Consider the following 22,345-nt stretch of genomic DNA (forward strand, 5'->3'; position numbering starts at 1 on the left):
ATATGAATCAGATATAAGGCACTAAGGCAGTACAGACTCAGCTTTCTTGGTTGCTAACTATATTAGTCTATTATCATTCAAAATCGAATACTACAGGCAAAACAATATTAACTTGCAGAAGCAAAAGTAGTAATCCTTCCAACAGGTCTGAGTAAATAACAAAAATGTAGCTAAAGATGTCAAACTAATAACTAAAATTTTGAACCGACAATAAAGACAGACGTTTCTGAGTGCAATATATGAAGATCTGAGTGATGAAACTTCTTAGATGCTTGCAGTGAGATAGTACTGATCTCACAGTGTTTTTCATTCTTCCATGCGATTGTCCTCTGTTTGCTGGCGGGAAACCTTGACTTTGACCTTCGGAAGGTTTTCCGGCTGCAAAGACAATGGACGAGAGATCAAGTTGGTGCTTTGTTCCAACTCCTTCACTGCCTCCTTCAGTTCCTTGGGTTTCTTCACCTTCATCCTGTCAATATTTTCAAAATATCATTGAAGATTAAGAATCTAATTTAATCAATAAAGAATGACACGTGAAGTGAAAAAGAAGAAAACGTGCACCAGAAAAACTGTAAGTGAAGTGAAAACGAACCTATTTTGATGGTGTTTAGCCTCCCTGTCTACTCTAATTTTGTCGATCTTCTTGATGGCCTTAAGAGTATTCTCTGCAAGATTCCTGTCATATCTCTCGGGCCTGTTTCTCTTTCTCTCGAACTCAAATGTTGAATCCTTGTGAAGAAAATCAAAGTTGGTTACAGAACTTATCACTTCATCCGAATAGACAAATAATGGAGTTTCACATTAAGGCTCTAAGAGAGACAAAATTTAAAGAAAGTAAATTTTACCTGTGTCATATCCTTGCCATGCAACCTTCGGTATGCCTTGGTCCATTTTACTTTTCGTGGATTCCTCTTCATTTTGAAATTCTTATGGCACTTCGATCTGCAAAACCGGAATATCTGCAGAAACAAGTGTTCAAAAACTATGTCAAGAATCTGACTCAATAGCTTCATCGAAGCCATAAAAATGTCTAGATGAATATGAAATCATCAAGAGGCCTCCTCAGCATTGAGCATACAAACTGATATTAAACGAGCTTAATCTCATTAGCTATATAGTCTGTCTTGGCTTGGCTCGCTCTCGGCCTTTGGCCGGACCGAGATCGAGACCAACTACATAGCTCATCAGTCAATATGTCTGCCTGAATCATCATTGCTAAGTTCAGAAATCATTACCAATATAAGTTTCAAAAATGATTACAAATATTGCTAGCAGTGATTGTGTCATATGGCTTTCATTCACATCCAATAGGTTTACGATTTCGCGATGATAGAACCAAATCAAAATTTTCATTTTAATTTTATCCCCACAGTATGAGGCATATGTATCATGTATGTTCTAAAAAAGAATTCCACTCTCCGTTATTTAACCCTTAGTGCCAAAATTGAACCTAACAAAAGAAAACCAGAAAAAAACGAAAGGATCAAGATAATAACTCTTTACCTTTGCATCATTGCGTACAAATTGAATACCATGGCCTGGGTAAACAGTAGAAGAACAAAACCAACACTTCTCTAATCTCATTGTGTTGATTTGTTAAGCGATATCCAACTTTCTGCAAGCCAATCAGTTAGGCATAAATGAGGACAAAGAATCAAAGCGAAATAGTAACAGTGAAATGTATCGTCTTTCCAACTGAAAGGTTTTATTCGTGAGACAAACTTAAAGCGCACCCGAACAAAACCACAGAATCCAACAAAAGATGAAACCACACCCGAGATTGTTTTCTTTATAAAACAAAGAGAAAGTTGGCTAATTGAAGGATCAATTATAAACAGACCCAAAGCCAAATTTTCTCAAAGAAGAGCTGTTTAATCAACAATTCTTTTTAGGGTTTCTTTTATATTTAATCAATTACCTAGTTTCAAAGTTATAGGATTGCTAAATTAGTACTACCATAGATTCATCCAAACGATTCACACATGTATCGATAATAAAAATACAAACACAACAAAAATCTGAACTGGAAAAATGATAAATCAACAAAAACAAAGTTTGTAACTTTAGGGTTTCTCAATACATAATGGAAAAGGGAAACAAATAACATATAACAATCTACAAAAGGGTTAGAAACAAATCTGTAAAAACCTACAAACTTTATTTTGAAGCAGTAGAAATTGTTACTCACGTAGTTTCGGGAGTTTCTCTCTCCTGGCTTCGTCCTACGGAAGAAGCAATAGAGAAGAAATCTGAATTAGGGTTTAAGGGTTTTTAAGACGATTATTTTGGGTCCTGCGGGAATTAAGACCGACATGGGCCAAGGCTCGTTACTAAGGTAGGTGGGTTCTGCTTCATTTTTAAGGGCGCTTCCCCCAAGAGATCTTTACAAGGAAATCTTAATTACGCATAAAATCATTATCCCTGTGGTAATCAATCTCACAACACCGATGAGACAAATTACGGTGCTCCTCTTAAGAGGTTAAGCAGTTTTCTATGATGAAGCCTTTAAAAATTTTGAAGACCTAGAAGTGCCATAGCAGATACTATCAGCAACCCAAAAAGTTAGTCCGCAACATCTCATAACAATACACACTATACACTTGGTTTGTTTGTTATGACCAAGTAGTGTATTCACGCCAAAAAATTTCTCAAGTTTGCCTAGATTTTTTCTTTACAAAATCTCACTTCTCTCTCTACTGCAAACATTCCTCTTTCTATTAGTAACCCACGAAGATAGTGATGGAAGAGGGAGAAAAAACACTTAGATGTTCATGTCAATTTAGTGTTTTTGTTGTTGTTGAGAATTCGACTACGATCAACGTTAGTCGTTACAAGCGTGTAATAAGCACGATAACCGCCTAATTTAAACACGAACGAAAGAGGCCTAAAATCCGACAAAGTATTATATAATTTTACTTTATTCATAGTCTAATTTACATGAGATAAATTTTGATGACAAACTGCTTCCACCGAGACTCGATTTGACGACCTCATAGACTTGGGCGTCCAACCACTGCACAGAAAGACTTAAGGAGGTCGCAGGCAAGGTCGTTCATATAATAGGGGCGAACGGATATTTGGTGTTATCTATCCTCCCAATTCCCATCTCACGTTTGGGGGAGAATTTGGAGTCTTTGACAAAGAATCGAAGGCGGGTGAGTGAAAAGGACTCTCTCTCTAGAATTTACTGGTTTCATTTGGAGACTGTGGAGATGGGTGCCGAGATTGAAAACCCTAGTAGTGTTATCGCTAATGGCATCAAGAACAAGAAACCCCGCAAGAACGACGGGCGTCGACGTAGACGAAAGCAGAAGAAGAATAAGAATCACGATAATAACAATAACATCAATCAAACCGACAATGACAGTGACGACGCAAATGAGAACTCCGATCCTCAACAGGTTCTCTCTCTCTCTCGCTCTCGCTCTCGCTCTAGTTTCTTGTATATCTGGTTTTGGATGAAAACCTAATTCGAGCCTTTTGAATTTGATAGCATGTGGAACAAGTTGAGATCGAATATGTCCCTGAGAAGGCTGATTTAGGGGATGATTTGCTTGACGAATTTAAAAAGGTTTTTGAGAAGTTCAACTTCAGTGAAGTTGCTGCTGCTGGTCTTGAGGTAATAAAGAACAGTTCACAATTCACATCGACATTTCTCTTATTTTAGATTAGGTTTTTGAACTTATTTTGGGGTTGTAGGTTGATGATAAGAAGGATGAAGCTGATATAATTGCAGCAAAGAAGAAAGATGATTCTGATTCAGATGAAGAAGAGCAAGATGATAACCAGAAGGAGAAAGGCGGAGTCTCAAATAAGAAGAAAAAGGTTTTACTACATGATGTTCTATTGTTAATATAAATGTTTTTCTATAATTCTATTTACATGTTCTAGAAATGTTCATGATTTATGTTGTATTTTTCTCAGCTTCAACGCAGAATGAAGATCGCTGAACTTAAACAAATATGCTCAAGACCTGATGTGGTTGAGGTATTGTTTATTAGTGAACCCTAATTTGTTTTTTCTCGTACTTTTAAACCCTTTTGTTGTCATCATTTGATTAGTGAAGTTTGCTCTATAATGGTAGAACTGTAGAAGTTGGTTTCTCAAAAGCCGAAGTTAGAAAGCATGTAGAGTCTTGAGTTTACTGAAGATCCAATTTACAGTCACCAGATAGTGTTAATTTTTAGTCTGTAGTGGATTGGTGAAATTTGATAGAGGATAGTCGTCCTTGAACCTCTTGAAATGCTGGGAAACATTTTTTTCTCAAAGGTTGATGAGGAACTGCTTCACATGTTAGTCGAGTATTGGTTTTTGGCTTCATATTTGAGTGACATGTATATTCAAGTTCGTAGGATAACATGAGTATAGCTGAGCATTTTGACAATGTTATCGCATTAAAATTCTGTAGTATTTCTCTTCTTCTATTGTTTTTTGTTCCCAAAATAGCTCTCTTGCACTGACAGCAGAAAGAACAAGTTAATTTTTTTTTTTGTAAAAGCATACGCCGAAATTGTAGTTTTCTTTGAGTAGTTTGTTTTCCTTATTAAACTGTTACTACAACATACTAAGTAATGGTCTTACATGATTTACTTTCCTTTTTTTTTACATTGATGATGTAATTTATGTTATTTAGGTGTGGGATGCAACAGCTGCTGACCCAAAGTTGTTAGTGTATCTGAAATCTTACCGGAATACTGTTCCTGTGCCAAGGCATTGGTCTCAGAAGAGGAAATTCTTACAGGTAATTTGGTGAATATGTTTCATAAAGTTGAGGTCTTTGTATTTAGACTTAGATGGCTAGATGGGAAATGGTAGTGCTATTTGTAACATTTGTACTTTATCTCTGCCATCTCTCCTCATACCATATATCACTGGATACTTATTAGTTTAGCATTACCTTCTCAGAAAATTTAACTGCATGTTCGTTTGGGCATATTTAGTAAGATTACAGTCTTTAAGAGGGGTTCATGTAAGACGGTGAGACTTGAGAGAAGATAAAAGCAACAAGGTTTCGTACCTCTTATATGTATATATGGTTCTTGCAGGGGAATGGCCGTAACATTCAAGGAGCTAGGACTCGGTGGTATACACTACAGGGGATCTTTGAGTTGTTTCTTATTTCAACATACTTGTTAGGGTGGGCTGGGGTTGTATATAATTCTAATCGTGACAGAACCTAAGTCCCTAGGTTAGTTAGTCCTAAGTCCCATTTTGAGTGACTGGCCGTCTGGGTTACAAATGAATAAGTGATGATACTACTATAGTACTATGCATTTACTCTGCATTTTCTTATGTGCAATACTTGGACTGAACTTATTCTTTTTATTGCAGATACTCCAGGCCACTAATTGAAATATTTAGTCTCATTTGTGGCTTTATTATTTTCTAATTAAGATTGAAGCATGTGACCTGATCCATCGTTAATTTATTTGTAGGGAAAACGAGGAATTGAGAAACAACCTTTTCAGCTCCCTGATTTTATAGCTGCAACTGGAATTGAGAAAATTAGACAGGTAAAACTTTTTCTTTTATATGCATTCGCAAGTTTGAAATGTTCCCAACTAAGTATTTTGATGGTTAAGCGATTACTTAGCTGATTAGTGCTTCAACAACGGAGTTGCAAATTGGGACAGTCACAGAAAAATGTGATGAAAAACAACTTTACCTTTAGAGATTCTCTATTTTTAAATCAAGTTAGAAACCTGCATATAAATCAGTTCTTACAATATTTTACAAAAAATGCAGCAAGGAACTTGTTGTATCTGATAAGAGAGATATGTTTTCGTGTAAGCTGATAAAAACCTTTGCGAAAGTAGTTACTCTTCCCTTTTCAGGAGCTAGAGGTTTGTGTTGTCTAGAGATTGGTTCCACTTGTCCAATCAGTGAAGGACTACAACCTATTTTCAACATTTTTATTAGTTAGTAAAATGACACGAGGTCCCTCTTATCCCTATTTGATGATCTTTTGGGTGAACTTGGTTATTTCTTTTTTTGTAGCTTCTTACCTTAGCTTGTATTCCTGTAAGACTGACTTGTGACAGTATACTTCTGAAATCGTCAATCAATAAGAACAATTATCAGAATCCAACTTAGTGTACTTAATTATTCTTAATTTATCATCTAAAATTTTGAATGTTAACAGTTAGCCTAATAAGCCGATGGTATGGCTACATGGATAATTTAGTGCTGACTAAGTTTCAATGAAATGTTACCTAATTGTGTTTAGGAAATGCCAGCGCCACTAGTATGATATTTTCTGTGTATGTTCAATGCGTCTTATGTAGGCATATATCGAGAAAGAGGACAATAAAAAGTTGAAGCAGAAGCAACGCGAGAGGATGCAACCAAAGACGGGGAAGATGGACATTGATTATCAGGTTTTTGCCTTCTCTGTGCATATTATCCACTTCACTGACGGGATCATTATCCCCCTGACGAGCTGTTGCATGTTACCCACTTCATTGATTCACGTGAATGTAGTACCAATTTAATCATAATATCTCATTCAAGTATATGGTTCTCATTTACAGGTTCTCCATGACGCGTTCTTCAAACATCAGACAAAGCCCAAGTTGACTAGTCATGGTGATTTATATCATGAGGGCAAAGAGTTTGAGGTAAAAATTTTGAATTTCTAACTTTGGCTATTTTAGTTTTTAATCTAAAATTTCATATCCACGCAGTAGTAGTCCATTTACTGAGTTCCGTAATCTGTTTTACATAAAATCAAATGCATGAACTGAAACCAGTTATTTGTTGCTTAACCAGGTTAAACTACGAGAAATGAAACCAGGTATGCTTTCTCATGAGCTTAAAGAAGCTCTTGGCATGCCCGAGGGTGCACCTCCCCCCTGGCTCATTAATATGCAGGTTACTATTCCATTTATAACATCTCATGATTGTGTTTGACAATTTTATGGTTTTATAACTTCTTGTTAGTATTAACTTGTTAATTGACAAAATATTTTCAAACAGAGATATGGTCCACCTCCATCTTATCCTCATCTGAAAATTCCTGGCTTAAATGCTCCTATCCCACATGGGGCAAGCTTTGGCTATCATCCTGGAGGTTGGGGTAAACCTCCTGTGGACGAAGTAAGTCTTGTTTTCCATGTTCCCGCATCTTTTTAACCACAAGTATTCATTAATGGACCTTCATTTCTGTTCTGATTGTTTTAGTATGGACGACCATTGTATGGAGATGTCTTTGGAGTGCAACAGCAAGAACAACTTAATTACGATGTTAGTTCTTTTTTCTTTTGCCCCTCGTATTCCAAATTTTTCCTAATATTTTCTCTCAGATAACAACTATATTTGTATTGATTTATTTGTATGAATTAGGACGAACCCATTGATAGGAGCAAGCATTGGGGTGATTTGGAGGAAGAAGAGGAGGAAGAAGAGGAAGAGGAAGAAGAGGTCGAGGATGAGGAGATTGATGAAGATGGCATTCAATCTGTCGACAGTCTTTCTAGGTTATTTCGCGAATCTCACTTTGTCCACAAATTGTTATATAAACTGGGCTCAGAGAGGGAAAAGTTGTGCTAATTGTAATTGATACCTTTTTCTTTGTTCAGTACACCTACCGGAGTTGAGACGCCTGATGTTATTGACCTCCGAAAGCAACAGAGGAAAGAACCTGAGAGGCCTCTATATCAAGTTAGTGAATAAATCTTCCCTACTCTCTCTCTCTCTCTCTCTCTCTCTCTCTCTCTCTCTCTCTCTCTCTCTCTCTCTCTATCCTATAAATATATTGCTTCTGTTCGTATTATGGGATCCCACCTTGTGCTTACTTTTGTTAACTCTTTTATATAGGTGCTGGAAGAGAAAGAAGAAAAACTTGCACCTGGAACCTTGCTTGGAACAACGCATACGTATGTATTTTGTTTTTTGTCTGCATACTCCATCATTGTAATATCTATCTAGAAAGAGGAAATCTATTTCGAAAGTCATTTACAATTTTATCTATTTTACAAATCATTCTTTCTTCTTGGTTTCTCGAGCAGATACGTGCTTGGGGGTAGTGCCCAACAAGATAAAGCAGCAGCTGCTAAGAGGGTAAGGATCTTTATCTTAGAAATACGTATTAAATTTCTACTATCTTACAAACATTTGGTAAACTTTTTATTTGTCTGGTATAGGTTGATCTTCTTAAAGGCCAGAAGGCAGACAAAGTAGATGTAACTTTGAAACCTGAAGAGTTGGAAGGTCTGGATTTGGACAATGTATTAGCTGCCAAGTAAGAAACACTCCTAAACGAGAATCTTGACAAACATTGTAATTTTTTTCGAGAATAGCGTGTTGAAATTGAATATGGTGGTGCAGGTATGAAGAAGCAAGGGAGGAGGAGAAGCTGCGTAGTCAACGTGAAGATTTCAGTGATATGGTGGCTGAGGTATGTTAGCAAGAAATAAATTTATATGTTATGGTGTAGTTGTATGATTAAGTTATTTATAATGGAAATGAAATCTGTGCAGAATGAGAAGAAGAGAAAGCGGAAAATGAACGAGAAGGATGGGAAGTCGAAGAAGAAAGATTTCAAGTTTTAGTTGTGATATTTGTAATCTGTACTTGGTATTTCGCAGTATATGAATATCTCTTGAGAGTCTTTTTCTCTTATAGGGTTACTGCTTTTTAGGTTTCTAAGTTTAGAGTGACCAGAATGGTGCTGTAGTAACTAATGAATCAAATCTATATACCCATTGCATCATTAAAGGTCTCTATGAAAACCTTTCATGAATTTCAGTGACAATTTGACTTTCTCTCTCTCTCTCTAATTTACTTTGGTGTTTTTTTCTTTGCGTCTGAATTTTAACGCACTCCACTCTGACTTGTCTGAATCTTAGTCGTCTGAGTTTGACTCGTTCTACTCAGAGCACAATGGTCATCTAAGGCCATTTCTAATCATGGGTTCTTTATTTTAGACTATGCTATGAGACAAACTATTTTGAAACGAGTCCGGGTCATTTGTGGGTTATTCCCTCAGACGAGTTAGCCAAAAATAGAATTTACGATTGGATTTGAGGTCTAACATTGAAAAAAAGGAAAAACTCAAACCACTTTAGAAAGAGCTGGCAGGGAAAATTTGAAGTAAAGACTAAAAGATCCTGTTATTGACTTACTGTACTCAAAACCTTTCTTATTCTACAAGCGAAAATTGCACATGAAAAAAACTACCACTATCAATGTCATAAGACACATGTTTTCTTCATCTTCCCAGCAATCATCATACTTATCCTCTGCAACAGACTTTTCTCAGTTACTTGCCAAACCTACAAGCTTCTCGCTTACTTCCCACAGTTTCCGAGCTTTCTCTGCGTCACTAGCTTCCTCTGATAACTGATTCTCGAAACTAGCAGACGTCTTATTCCAGCTCCAGTAAACACCCGATTTCGTCAAACTTGGCTCTCCTACTACCTGAAACCAAAAAACCCCAAAAAAACTACTTGGTTTCTTTCTTTTCTTCAAACAACTTTAACTACAATCTCTAATCTTCTATGTCCTTACCTGAGCTAGTCTTTTCCCAGCTTCTTCCTCCGAAACATATCCTTTAGTGATGTACTTTTGGAAAGGAGGGAAGAGTAATCTGAACAATGGAATGTGTTCTCTAAACAAGCCCGTTGTGGCGATACAACCCGGGTAGAGAGAGGCGAAGGTAATTCCTGTTTCCTCGTGGTAACGTCGATGAAATTCTTGCATAGTTAGCATGTTACATACTTTACTGTCTTTGTATGCTTTGGCACCATCATATTCACCTCCGTCAATCATTACTGAACTGTTTAACCCACTTAAACCTCCTGCTAGTCCTCTTAGATCGCCAAGATTCGCCTTTGGTGGTACATTCCCGGCTAACGTGTTTGTGTTTCCTAAACCAGACATAAAAAAGGTACCACGTTTCTTGCTGTTAGAGCACTAACTCTCCTTGAAAACCGACTTACAAGGAAAGAATTGCCCAGGACTTATCTACTTCACAAATTTTAGTGCCCAGGCGTATTATAGTGCTGAGATCGCTAGGTCTAGAGTTACTCTACTCCTTCTCTACACAGCCACACAGGTGAGTTACTAAGTCCCGATCCACCCTAAAACTCTGGTTCTGATACCATAGATCACTTAGGGCCTAGCGCTCCTTGAAAACTGCTTTGCAAGGCCCAAGATTTATCTACTTCACAAATTCTAGTGCCTAGTCGGTATAGGTCCTATAGGATAATGCCATAGTCACATTATTCGCATTTTAGACTTAATAAACATACATTTCTTTTATAGTTTTAGTTGATTTTGCTAACCTGTTATTGAGCCAACGATAATGAGACGTTTTGATGGGTAATCCGATTTGTTCAAGTCATCAACGAGTAACCGGGCCAGCAAAAAGTGTCCAAGATGGTTAGTACCCACACTAAGTTCAAACCCATCAGCAGTGAAGGTTGGTTCTTTGGCTGTGGGTTGATAAACAGCTGCATTACAAACAAGTACATCAAGAGGTCTACCGGACCGCCTGAAATTATCAACAAACTGCCTGACACTATCAAGGGACGAGAGGTCGAGATGCATAACTGTATAGTTTTCTTTGTCAATTCCTACTGATTTTGCTGCTCTTTGGGCCTTGAGAAAATCTCTACAAGCCATTATTACATGCCATTTTCCTGTATCAGCTAGAGCTTTGGCTGTGGCAAGACCTAGTCCTGATGAAGCTCCTGTTATTATTACACTTCCTTTTCTTAGAGTTTTTTTGCCTTCTTGGTTAGCTTGATTCACTCCTGGAGATGTAACTGCTGCTTGAGATTTGATTACTCCAACTGATAAGTAGTTGATTCTCTGCATTTTTAGTTCATCCGTACAACTATTTTATAAAACGAAAAACAAAAAACCGCGAAATTCAAGCTCAATCAGACGAGCAGAATGCGACATGCTTCTTACGATAATATGTTTTGGTCTGCCTCATTTTTTATATCTTTCAACAAAGAAGAGACGAAATAAGCCTCCATCTGAAACTCGTTTCGGTTGACTGGTCATGCCTAGAGAGACTAGGGTTCAAATCTTCCCGTTTTCAACCGAAAAATTAACCTTCATTTTCTTGAGTGACTTTGAGAAAATGGTTAAACCATCTCAAAAACAAAATCTGTGTCAAGAAAAGCAAACCGAAGTGAAGGTCTTCACTCAAACGAGAACTGGGGGGCTCGTTCGACCTGACGCTGGTTAGACGTGAGGTCGAACATGTCCCACTTCGCCCTATCGCACTAACCTTAGTGTACATACATTGTCGCGTGAAAAAAGGCACGCGCTTACAAGATTTAGGACTCTAGGGGCCTTTCGGCGACAGAACACTCTTCCCATCATATTTTACTCATTCATAAAAGCTAAAACTTGAAGTTACAACAAATGAACTAAAATCATTCTTGTACCTTGCTCCTTATGACTTGAGAATTGAAGTCAGTCTTGAGATGGTCAGAGAATGAAATTCCACAGAAACCATTTGATTTCCCCTGCCATAAACCAATAAATATCAAAACAATGTACAAGAAAGAGACTCCAGTCTATAGAGAGAATTGAAAGTACACAACCCAATTAATATGATACATAATAAAACCCTATGAGTTAAAACAGACCTCCTTGTGAAGAGAAAGACCAGAAGGAAGGATTGAAGTAGTTTGAAGAGCCATTTTTAGGTTGAAATTGGAAGAATACAAATCAACTTCAACTTGGGTTTTTCACCCAATATGAACTTGGTGAATTAGTGATGACAATTTGAGAAGATTCTAGTGATTTTTATTTGAACAAGTTGTTGTTTTGGAGATAGATTTTAGTATGTTTTTTTTGCTGAAGAAGATAAGATAGTAATTGGTTGATGAAAACTGCCATGTCAGCAGGACTCAACCAATAGAATGCTGTCTTTCAGATTTCTTCTGATATTTTTGGTTGTTTTTTTGGAGTATTTTGATCCCTGCACTTTTGGGTTCCTGCAGTTTAGGCTCCACCTTTTTTGTAGGGCCTTACACTAAATGTGGCATATTAGGGTATTTGCTATTTTTCTTGACATGGGTGGAGAGTGGGGAAGGAATTTAACCTTTTCCTATCCAATTTAGGGTTCATATTATGATGAAAAAGGTTGAGCTCTTCATGCTTACCTATCATGTGTTGGCAAATAGATCTTGGAAATGGAAAGTTTTAACATTCTTCATATTCATTAGAAACTCAAAACAACTCCAAATCAACTAACCAACCAAGAAATATGGTTCAGCTAAATTTACAGAAATTGTCCCTGAAAAATCTTAAAGAAATTAGTAATGAAGAAAAGAATAAACAAATTTTTTTTGAGATGAATCAGAATTTATTCATATAAGGAATACGATCCAACATGTTACATGACTTTGATTGTTTTGACTCCTTTGAGTACTATATGGATTTACTAAAGTAAATAACAATATGAAACTCACAATAGTAAAGACAACATGAAGAGAAAGGAGTATAATATTGCAAAAATAAAATAAAAATACCCTAAATGACACAAATTAAAGATCCTAAAGATCACGAAAGAGACCCTAAAGGTCGTGAACATAATTATACTAATGAAGAAGATTGAACCAAGTAGAGACGCATGACGGTTGCATCAAGAACATCACTCAACCATGGTGATCAAGAAGTTGGTGATCAAGAAATTGTTACGACGGATCCATCATCTTTGATCCGAGAAGAACTCTTTTAGTGTTACGGAGATTGATGATGAAGAAACCGTTACCCAAACCACCATCCTTGTCCTTGTCTCTCTGTTCTACTCCAACATGAATAATATTAAATCTAAAAAATTTATACAAATAAAGGTAATCTGCACCTCCTAAGAAGAAAAAAAAAGTCTATAGTTTTTCATTTTTGAAAAGATAGTTCCAAATTCCATTTATATCACGAAAGGAGCAATTACCTTTGCTTGGGCAAAAAATAAAGAAAAAATGAGTGAAAACCCCAAAAATCTAGACCCTAATAAGAAAAAAACCCACTAAAAAATAATTTTTTGAACATTTTTCAAAATGTACAAGATATGTAATTATGTTGTTAACAATACAACATAATTTTTTCATAATTCCATTTTTACCCTTATATGTTGACAACATATATCATTGTGTTGTTATAAAATGTTGACAATATCTATAATAATGTCCCGACTTATTATAAAATGTTGGCGTCATATATAATTATGTTCTTAACATATATAATGTATTAGTCAAAATATTATTTGTTCGTTAACGGATTTGTTAAATACAAAGGATAATATGCATAACATTTTAATTTTTGTAAAGGTCAAATAAAAAAAATGCTTTAGTCTTTATATTTATGTCGAAAGCAAAAAAAAAATGCGGTAACCATTTATTTTTTGACAAGACAAATTGAAAAATGTTGTAGCCAAAATGTTTGTGTTAATTTGTCTATGTAAAATGCAAAAGAAAAAAATACGAAATATTTTGGCAAAACAATGTCTAAGCAAAAACGAATTTGTTCACAAATTTACAAATTGTTGAGACAAACTAAGATTTGTTCAGAAATTTACAAAATTGTCGAGAGCAAACCAATAATTGTTCAGAAATGTTCAAAAATTTTTTTGACATTGATTTGGGCGGAAAATTTCATTTTAGAGGGTAAAATTGTATTTTTACCTACTGGGTTTTTTCCTCATTATTATTTAGTATTGGGCCTGATTCTCTTTAACTTTCCCATTTTGGGCCTTATAATTACCGTGATTGGTCCAAATATTTTGACTAATGTGAGTTTGTGGCAAAATATTGGAAAGAATCACAATGGATGGGAAGTCTAAAACCACTTTTTTCAGTACCATATATACCCCTTCGTTTGTGAAATCACATATAACAATCTGTCAATCCCTTGTGATTTTTCAGTACAAAAGAAAAAGATAACCATTTAGATTTTTTTTTTTTTTTTTTTTTGTTGAAAGAATAACCATTTAGATAAGAAGGGAGGATGGTATCTTTTTTTTTTTTTTTTCTTTCCTTGCAGAATACACCATCTTATTTAATGGCTAAGATCACACCTCCCAAACTTACTTGAGATTATATTTTTCAAACTTATCCTCAAACTAATACAAAAATATGTTCTTCTATTGTTTTACAAAATTCCACCCAAATTTAATTTGAAATTTGATACGGCCGGCACGTGTCATACCGAGGTGATTAAATATGCAAGAGCTCAAGTTACATTCATTTCTTTTTTGATGGTAAGTGAAGATTAGTTGGTTTCAATTATCTATCTTGGACCACCTTATGTATCACACAACCCTGTCCCATTCTCTTCTCCCCACTGTTTCTGGTTTCCCCTTTCCACCAACTTGGGATTGGCATCTTGAGAGGATATCAGGTTTTCATTTCCCCATTTTCAAGAGCAGTCAAGAAAACAGCAAAGGATGACAAACTATCATTTTTAACCGGATAGTTTTATTTTGACATATGACTGTCTGATTTGTACATACAAAGCGCTCGCATAAGAAATAAGGTTAGTCGACAGTTTAAAACTAACCAACCAATACAATCCTCCGCGAGGAAACTGTATATACACACATATCCATCATTGGTACAAGTTAAAATTTCTATCTTCGGTGAGTAAAAAGGGGTAATTTTAGAAGCATCCCTCCAATTATTACTGACGCCACCTTCTCTTATGCTCCCAAAATTCGCTCGAGGAGCACTAACTACTGAATTTAAAAGACTAATGGAAGGGGCGAAGGGCGTTAAGCTACCGAGCACTAGAGCACTAGTAACACGTACTAATAACACTTGGAGGGGCGCCCTTTGAAGTTACCTCTGTTTAACTAAAATCTTTATTGACGCCACAAGAAGATAACAAAAATAAGTCTTCAAGGTAGAAATAACGAGAAATGGTGCAAATATTTCACTCTTTACTTATAATAACTGCAAAAAGAACATGAATTTATCACCCACTTCCATCTTTTGTTTAATGGAATTTAGATAAATGGTGTAAAACTACCCCTTTTTTTTCCTTCCCTTTTTAGTTGTGTAAATCAAATTTTTGAACAAAAAACTTGTAATACTTACATGTCACAATGAAATCAAAAGAACCTTGGTGGTGTTGAGAAATCTGACTTGAATTAATCCTCCCTTCTCTGCTTCCGTGTACAAATTCATCATAAACATCGCCAAACTACATCTCTCGACTGTACTGTAAATTGCAGAGATATAATAGTCTTTCGCCGTGGTCTTTAATCTACACTTGAACTGCTTAGCATCAATCCATTCACCATCAAGTGTTTGACAAACCCAATTACGTGTACTGACGAGCGTTGAGGGAGGGTAAAATTTCTCTTTCTCACTTTATACATGAACACAAAGCCGAAAGTAGTCAGAGGCTACTTGGGTTCTGAGGTTTTCACTCTTAAAAACGAACCGAGGATCCAAAATTTTGAAATGTTCTGATTTCTCCTCTGTGGCCAGCAGTTACAATCACCGGTCCCCAAGCAGTGTGACCTCGCTTTAGCCCATTTGAAGAATCCATGCTGATATTACGTCTTCTACTTCTGCGGGCTGGAAGCAGTTTTTCCTCTGGCCACGTTGCCGATAACTTATCAAAAAAGTAACTGTTACTTACACTGGCAATGGTACCGTGGTGTGGGCTTTCATTGCATCTGTATGGTGATGGTGTGTCTTGGCTTTTCTTATTAGCTTCGTCAGCCAGAGAAGGTGTAGAATTTTTGTTTACGGAGACTTCGTTGGGCCGGCTACCGGCTCCACTCTGGGATCTACTGCAGAGTCGACTATTTCCATCCAGAGTTTCGTCCTTGGTGCTAACTAAGCCAGGCCAAGGAATGGCTACTGATACATCTTGACAATGGAAATGTTCATATGACTGTGAAACAGTTACTCCTTTAATTCTACTTGGTCTAGATTCACCTTCATTTTTCCACACATACACATTGGAATTCTCGCTTGCACAGATCACGTACTCTCCATTAGCTGTCACAGATGCTGAGATTTGACTGCTTGGGTTGCGAAATCCTGCCATAGGAAATTAGAAATCAAATCAATCCAAAAAACAGATAAAATTTCATCTCAATAATTGTATGTGTCTACACAGAATGAGAGTTTCAATGAAGATTCAATATGCTTTTTCATTTCAATACTTCTGTTAACTTACTCGCAATATCTTAAGTACAATTGACAGTTGCTTACAAACATTAGAGATCTTAAGTTTAGGTATTTCTTCCAGTTATGAATAAGGTTTGGATGGATCTTTTATTCTTTTTTCTGAAATACTGCAAGTTCGTGATCTACATTTAAAACCACAAATCAGAATTATTCAAGTTTTTTCTAGTCTCAGACTCTCAGATGAAGATTGCTGGAACTTGCTCATGGGTTTATACAATTAATTTATCGGTTTGCTTTCCAGTTTCTGATAGAATAACTTTAATATGCTGTGAGCTCAAATTGCTCAATTATGGCAGATACTAATGTCTCAATCCACTCTTACTGAAAAATGAGTTGGGTCAAAAGAACTTGACCAATCAATATATTTTCTTTCCTAATTCACAGAAAAAACTAGAGTATGTTGGCTCTATACCTTTGAATTTGTGAACCAGATCAATACCATCAATGACCCGAATTCGTGAATCTGCAGACGTAACAAGCACTTCCCTTGAACTGTTCGGGACAAACTGTTTCAAAAAATTTATTAGCCAAATTAGTGTAAAAACCAGATTAGTAATCAATTACGAGTATGTGAAGTTGTTGTAGTCTATTACCTGGAAACCAGTGATTTTCTTGAGATGCGACTTCTTCTTCTTGTTTTGCAGGTTGATTTGAGTCTTCTCAAGCAACTTATTTTCTGAAAAGGGATAGAAAAGATGCATCTTTTTCAGCGGAAAGAAGTAACCATAGAATAAATACAAAAACCACAAAATAGATATAGAGAAGACAAGGAAGCAAAATAGTAAACGTATTGGGGCATACCGATTGTGTTATAGATATGACAGTTCCCCTTGTATGTCCCAACTAATGCACCCTTCAAAATCAACAAACAGAAATACTTCAGCCGTATTTATACAAATTCTACACCAACCTCGAGTTCTGATCGTCAGTAGAAAAGAATAACAGAACATGAACATACCTTGCCATCAGGTGTATAGCAAGCAGCAGTCACCATCTCGTTTAGATCATTCCAGTCGACAACTTGGCGATCCGGAATACTCCATATGCGGACCTTTGCATCTAGTGACCCACTAATGAAATACCTATCATCAACAGGATTGAACTGGATACAAGTGACTGAGCCAAGAAAAATACAGAACTTTGAAATGTAAGAATATAGCAAGTAAATGAATACGAGAAAGCTTCATAAGTAAGAAACAATTTGGAAGGCAAAAACTTACCATAATCACTGTGCGAGAAAACTTTCAAGCAAGAAGTACTATCGATGTGCCAGAGTCTAACTGTTTTGTCCATTGAAGATGAGAGCAAATACTGAAAAGGAAGCCCGTCAGATTTATCTTCAAATGTTTGACAAAACACAAATTGAACAGAATAAATATAATAGGAGAGAGGTTAGAATGATGATTTCAATGGACTATTCAGTTTGATAGGATTAAATAGCAGATAAATAGCGAAAGCATAATAGGACTCACATACAGATTATATTGGTGATAAAAGGATGCAGGTATCACCTGTATAATTCCAGACTCCACTTTGGTACCAACCCAGAATTCATAAGAAGTTGGAATTGCACCTTTATCTATGGTTTCGTCACAAAAGGCCTAGTTGACGTAGAACTTTTTTTTCTTAACGAAAGAGTTTGACAGTCTTAAAATCACTTGTATTGGTGAAGAGAGTAAACAAAACCATTCCAATAGGTCACTTGTAGTCTAGACAGTTCCAAGTCCCTCGAGCTATTTCAAAATTGACTGAGACCAGACGACTAGACGAGCATCCAGGTGACTCAAGTTTGTCTCACATTTCTTAGGGTCCAATATGTAAGTCCGGGTTTTAACTCCAATTCAAGTCCAAGTGGGCAGTTATTGAGCGTATCACATCTTTGATGTATCAATGCCAAATGTAACGACATACGTAGATCGTAGTCGACTTCCACAAAAAAAAAAAGATAATCTAAATCAAAACAGACATTTGAAGTTCATAATGAGATAACCAAGATACTTCATCACGGAAGATACATAGAGAACCGATACAAGTATAATTATGTATATCATCAATCAAGGTTGGCGCGTATTAGGATGCTAAACTTTTAATGGTAATGATCATTTATCTAAACAAAAAGAGGAAAGGAAGACTAAAAACACTAACAAATTGGCATGTCACTAACCTGAGATTTGGACCATGATAGATCCAGCACATCATCGACATGACCACGGAAAGAGCATACCGGCTTTTCTGAAAGTGCAAAGATACTCTCTGGCACCATAGCATGGTCTAGGCTAATAGATTTCCGGCTAAGAGATGCCCTCCCTCTTCTCTTCCTCTCCATCGAGTTTTCCATATTAGACAACAATAAAGATGGTTCCGGAGAGCCACTTGGCAAGAAGTATAAACTTGAAATCTTATCTTCCATTTTCTCCATTAAATCACCCTTCCTATCCGATTCAACTACCTTCCATACATGAATTACAGAATCCTCACCGGCACTTGCAAGAAACTTACCATCCAAACTAAATTTAATGCTCCAAATAGATCCATTATGGGCCTGAATCTCCTGAATCTTGTAAAGCGATGTTAGATCTTTACATGATTTTCCATATTGACGAACCTTGACCCTTTCAGGACCATGAAAGGATCTATCTTGGCTTTCGTCCGTCGCAGAACTTGACCTCCTCCCACTCTTTTCCGATGAAGTATCCCTCTCATCGCTGATCCGCCTCTCCCTTTGACCCGTAACTGAACTAGCTACATTCTTTATGCTCTTCAACCAACCTCCTTTCTTCTTCGTTTTCGACCCACAATTACCATTCCCATTTCCATTTTCTTTCAAGTCCAAATCATCTTTCTTATCATCCAATTCAACATTATCCCTTCTCATTAGTTCTTGAACAATAGGCGAATGCCCAACGAACATCTCAAATTCTTCCATAGTCAAGTGTCTATCAGTTCCAACTTCCCTAACTTTATTCCACATACCATCCTCTCTCAACTCATTAACAATAAACTCTTTACCATTATCCAAGTTTTTAATCAAACATGATTGATCTAGGTCTTGTACGTCCTGGTCCTTATCATCAATACCATTCAAATTATCGAATTCCCCTCCATTAGAATTACCCACAACAGGCAAGGAATTCGAAATCAAATTAGAATCCGAATCAAGATCATATAAATTCATATTTTTTGTGGCAATGTTTGAAATATCTTCCATCTTCCTTGACAATTTCCCAGAAGGGGGTTTATTAAGGGAAGAATCAACATTAACAGTAGAAGATCCATTACTATTATTTACAAATTGAACAGAAGAAGTAGAGATAGATGAATTACAGTGATGACAAGATAATAATTTGCAATCTTCAGTATTAGCAGTAGAAGTATCGGATTTGGATCGAGCGACGGCACAATTGGTATAGTTGACTGGAGATTGACTTTGTTGTTGAAATTGATCAGAAGGAACAGATCTTCTTCGATAGTCTAATAGTAAATCTTTAGAGAGAGAAAGAGATGAATCAGAAGTTATTAGTCCCATATCACGAAGTAATCTCTTCCGTCGTTCTTCAATGGAAGAATGTTCAGAAAACCAAACATCATTGTTGAAAATAACAGGAAATCTAGGAACAGTGACATTCTTATTATTATTATTACTCCAATCTTCATCTTCAGAAACAACAACAGATGAAGAAGTTGATGAATTAGAAGATGAAAGGATTCGATCAAGAGATTCGTAAAAACACTCTTCTTCTTCTTCTTCTTCTCGTTTTATTGGTTTGCTCATTCTTCTTCTTCTTCTTCTTCAGGGCATAATCTTTCGTTATCTCTCTCTATCTCTCTCTTTTTCTAGAGAGAGAAAGAAAGAGACATAATCTCGAATGATAAATTGGGAAACAAAATCTATGGAAACCGAAATTCAAGAATTTAGATCCGAAAGAAACTAGTAAGTAGTAGTAAGAAAAAGGATTGGATTTTGAAATACAATGAGAGAGAGAGAGATCCGATGATGATGTTTCAATTTCTAGAGAGAGAGAGAAAGAAGAAGAACGAAACCCTATGAAGAAGATTGATTGTGTGTTTAAGAAGTTAGAAAGATGTTTGTTTTCTGGGGTTTCATTTTGTGTTTTCTAGTTAAAAACCATTACTAGTAGTATTATTATTATAGTAGTAGATCTACTACTAATTACTATTACTAATATTTACTTTAAACTAATTACTACTGTTTCAACTTCCTCTCTCTAGTATCTAATTACAAGTTGTTTTCAGTGAACAATTCCATTCTGTCAATGTAGGAAGAACTAATTCCTATTTAACCCCCAATATGTGACTAACTCGTTTATTTGGTCTCCTATATATATTTGATCAGTTTTCATTTTGTCATGCCTCTCTTGTAGGGGTGTAAACTAATGCTTCACGGAATGGATACTGCAATATCTGTATCTGATACTTTTTAGGTATATAAAAAAACTATCTGATATTCAAATGGATAACACATTTACTATATAACTTGAGATACGTTTAATTTGAAATTTATTTTTCCCAAAATAGAACATGTAGAAAACATCAACCTACCACAATAATCTGATATCGCTCTTATAGGAAATCGTTGGTTTATAGCTCTATGTACGAGGCTGAATCATTAACCCCTTTAATATGCTTTTAGACTCGTTTTCCCACAATTTGATGAAATCTTGGTCATGTACTTAAAGTAAAATATAGTAATTATTAACACGTGTTTTTGGTAGAAAGTAGATTATCTAACATATAATTTATTAGAACATATACTTAATTGCATTTGAAGATATATTAGAACCTGAATTCATATTCCATATGTGAATTTTCTAAATACTTTAAGAAAGTGGACCAGTTAGGGGTATCGAACTATCTATAGACGGACGTACGGACGTACGGTTGAGTATGTGTTTATTTGAAGGATGAAAGAGAAAATTAGAAAAGTGAGAGAAAAAGTATTTACTAGAAATAAAAGATTAGACTTGACATTCGGTTAATAGGATAGTATATATAGGGCCAAATGGTGAGTTGGTTACTTTTTGGGGCTAAATGGAAATTAGCCCATGTTAGAAAGATAAACTGAAGAAAGACAGGCTATTATTTAGGGGTGTTAAATGATATTTAAATGAAAATATTCTATTTTTATTGCTTTACTAAAAGAAAAAGATAAGTAGCCAATCAATGAATAATGTCAAGTGAGCTAGCTAATAAGCAAAAGCTAAATTCTACAACTTTCTCTCTCCTTGTCTGTTTTCTAATGCACACACATGCATCTTATGTTGTTTTTGGTTGGGTGGTAGTTGGCTAACCTTTCATCTTGTTTTCTATATACTTCTTTTTTGTGTTTTAAAATTTCCCATCCTTTTTAGACATAACTTCCTAAAAGAGAAACTTAAATTTGAATTTGTATCACTAAAAGAATTTGTGTTTCAAAATTTCTCATCTATGAATTATGTCTCTTCTAGTAGTCATCATTATCTCTATAAATACAATCCAATTTTCATTTAGAAATTAGTCAATTAATTTTATGTTTTATTCTTGGAAAGGATTCGTATAAGCAATCCGACTTAAAACTGTTGTCGGACGAATAACGTCTTAAGGAGAGCGCATTCAATATTTGACTCAGTCATAAGACTAGATAAAACCGAACATGTCAAAATTGAAAAATTAAGCTTTTGACCTAATCACAAAAAGAAAATTTCAAAATTGTTTTACTTAACTTTTTGTGTTTTATTCCTATTTCTAGGAAGTTAAATTAAAACATCACAACTCATTCTAGTAGGAATAAGTCGTGTCAAAAGAATTAAAAAGTATTTATTCGAAAAAAAGAAAAGGATCAAAATGAGTGAAAATAAAACCAAACAAAGTGTTGAGAGATAAATTGGAACCCACCTTTAACAGCCAAACCGCTAACTGCCATATCAGTGCGTGCAATTTTCGTTGTTATTTTGGTCAGCCGATCAAATCTTTCCTAACAGCACTATCCCACTCCCTTTTACCACAGTACTATAACAGTTCTTAACAGTTATTTATATAAGTGTGTAATAATGTAACTAGTAGCCAATCAGATCTTGATAGTGTTGACATAAATTCCAACACTCTACAAGTCCAGATTCTAGTCCACCACCTTTTGGTGTAACGGTTGGACACCCCTCTTAAGACCATGAGGTCGTGGGACCGAGTCT

At 35.8% G+C, this 22,345-nt stretch overlaps 4 protein-coding genes across 6 annotated transcripts; 1 reads left to right on the forward strand and 3 right to left on the reverse strand.

Moving 5' to 3' along the window:
• Nucleotides 1-42: 42 nt before the first annotated feature.
• Nucleotides 43-2,303, reverse strand: LOC147552047 (Ribosomal protein L24e family protein). 3 transcript variants are annotated; one of them, XM_086667463.1, is made up of 5 exons: nt 2,189-2,303; nt 1,504-1,611; nt 846-959; nt 593-729; nt 43-469 (listed from the first exon to the last, which is right to left on the reverse strand). In XM_086667463.1, the coding sequence occupies exons 2-5, from the start codon at nt 1,582-1,584 to the stop codon at nt 307-309; spliced, it is 495 nt and encodes a 164-aa protein (XP_086523589.1). In that variant the 5' UTR covers nt 1,585-1,611; nt 2,189-2,303; the 3' UTR covers nt 43-306. The 3 variants fall into 3 exon arrangements, with proteins under 3 accessions (XP_086523589.1, XP_086523588.1, XP_086523590.1); XM_086667462.1 differs by having other exon boundaries at nt 1,504-1,615; nt 2,189-2,278; XM_086667464.1 differs by having other exon boundaries at nt 1,504-1,607; nt 2,188-2,259.
• Nucleotides 2,304-2,753: 450 nt separating this feature from the next.
• Nucleotides 2,754-8,752, forward strand: LOC147552048 (uncharacterized). Its single transcript, XM_086668868.1, has 18 exons — nt 2,754-3,401; nt 3,494-3,619; nt 3,700-3,825; nt 3,925-3,987; nt 4,634-4,741; nt 5,436-5,513; nt 6,285-6,377; nt 6,531-6,617; nt 6,769-6,870; nt 6,976-7,095; nt 7,180-7,242; nt 7,342-7,475; nt 7,578-7,659; nt 7,816-7,874; nt 8,007-8,058; nt 8,142-8,239; nt 8,326-8,395; nt 8,478-8,752. Exons 1-18 carry the CDS (start codon nt 3,213-3,215, stop codon nt 8,547-8,549), a joined length of 1,722 nt encoding a protein of 573 aa, XP_086524994.1. The 5' UTR covers nt 2,754-3,212; the 3' UTR covers nt 8,550-8,752.
• Nucleotides 8,753-9,084: 332 nt separating this feature from the next.
• LOC147552049 (protochlorophyllide reductase-like) lies at nt 9,085-12,137 on the reverse strand. Its single transcript, XM_086668869.1, has 5 exons — nt 11,604-12,137; nt 11,400-11,480; nt 10,284-10,812; nt 9,508-9,866; nt 9,085-9,417 (listed from the first exon to the last, which is right to left on the reverse strand). The coding sequence occupies exons 1-5, from the start codon at nt 11,655-11,657 to the stop codon at nt 9,256-9,258; spliced, it is 1,185 nt and encodes a 394-aa protein (XP_086524995.1). The 5' UTR covers nt 11,658-12,137; the 3' UTR covers nt 9,085-9,255.
• A 2,739-nt stretch (nt 12,138-14,876) lies between these two features.
• LOC147552050 (uncharacterized) lies at nt 14,877-21,340 on the reverse strand. The gene is made up of 7 exons (XM_086668870.1): nt 18,325-21,340; nt 17,381-17,471; nt 17,119-17,276; nt 16,962-17,013; nt 16,754-16,836; nt 16,573-16,666; nt 14,877-16,010 (listed from the first exon to the last, which is right to left on the reverse strand). Exons 1-7 carry the CDS (start codon nt 19,930-19,932, stop codon nt 15,391-15,393), a joined length of 2,706 nt encoding a protein of 901 aa, XP_086524996.1. The 5' UTR covers nt 19,933-21,340; the 3' UTR covers nt 14,877-15,390.
• Nucleotides 21,341-22,345: the final 1,005 nt, after the last annotated feature.

This window comes from Eschscholzia californica, unplaced genomic scaffold (genome assembly GCF_041429995.1).
Source record: "Eschscholzia californica isolate CP2 unplaced genomic scaffold, dmEscCali1.0.p SCAF_3, whole genome shotgun sequence".
NCBI classification, from domain to species: domain Eukaryota; kingdom Viridiplantae; phylum Streptophyta; class Magnoliopsida; order Ranunculales; family Papaveraceae; genus Eschscholzia; species Eschscholzia californica.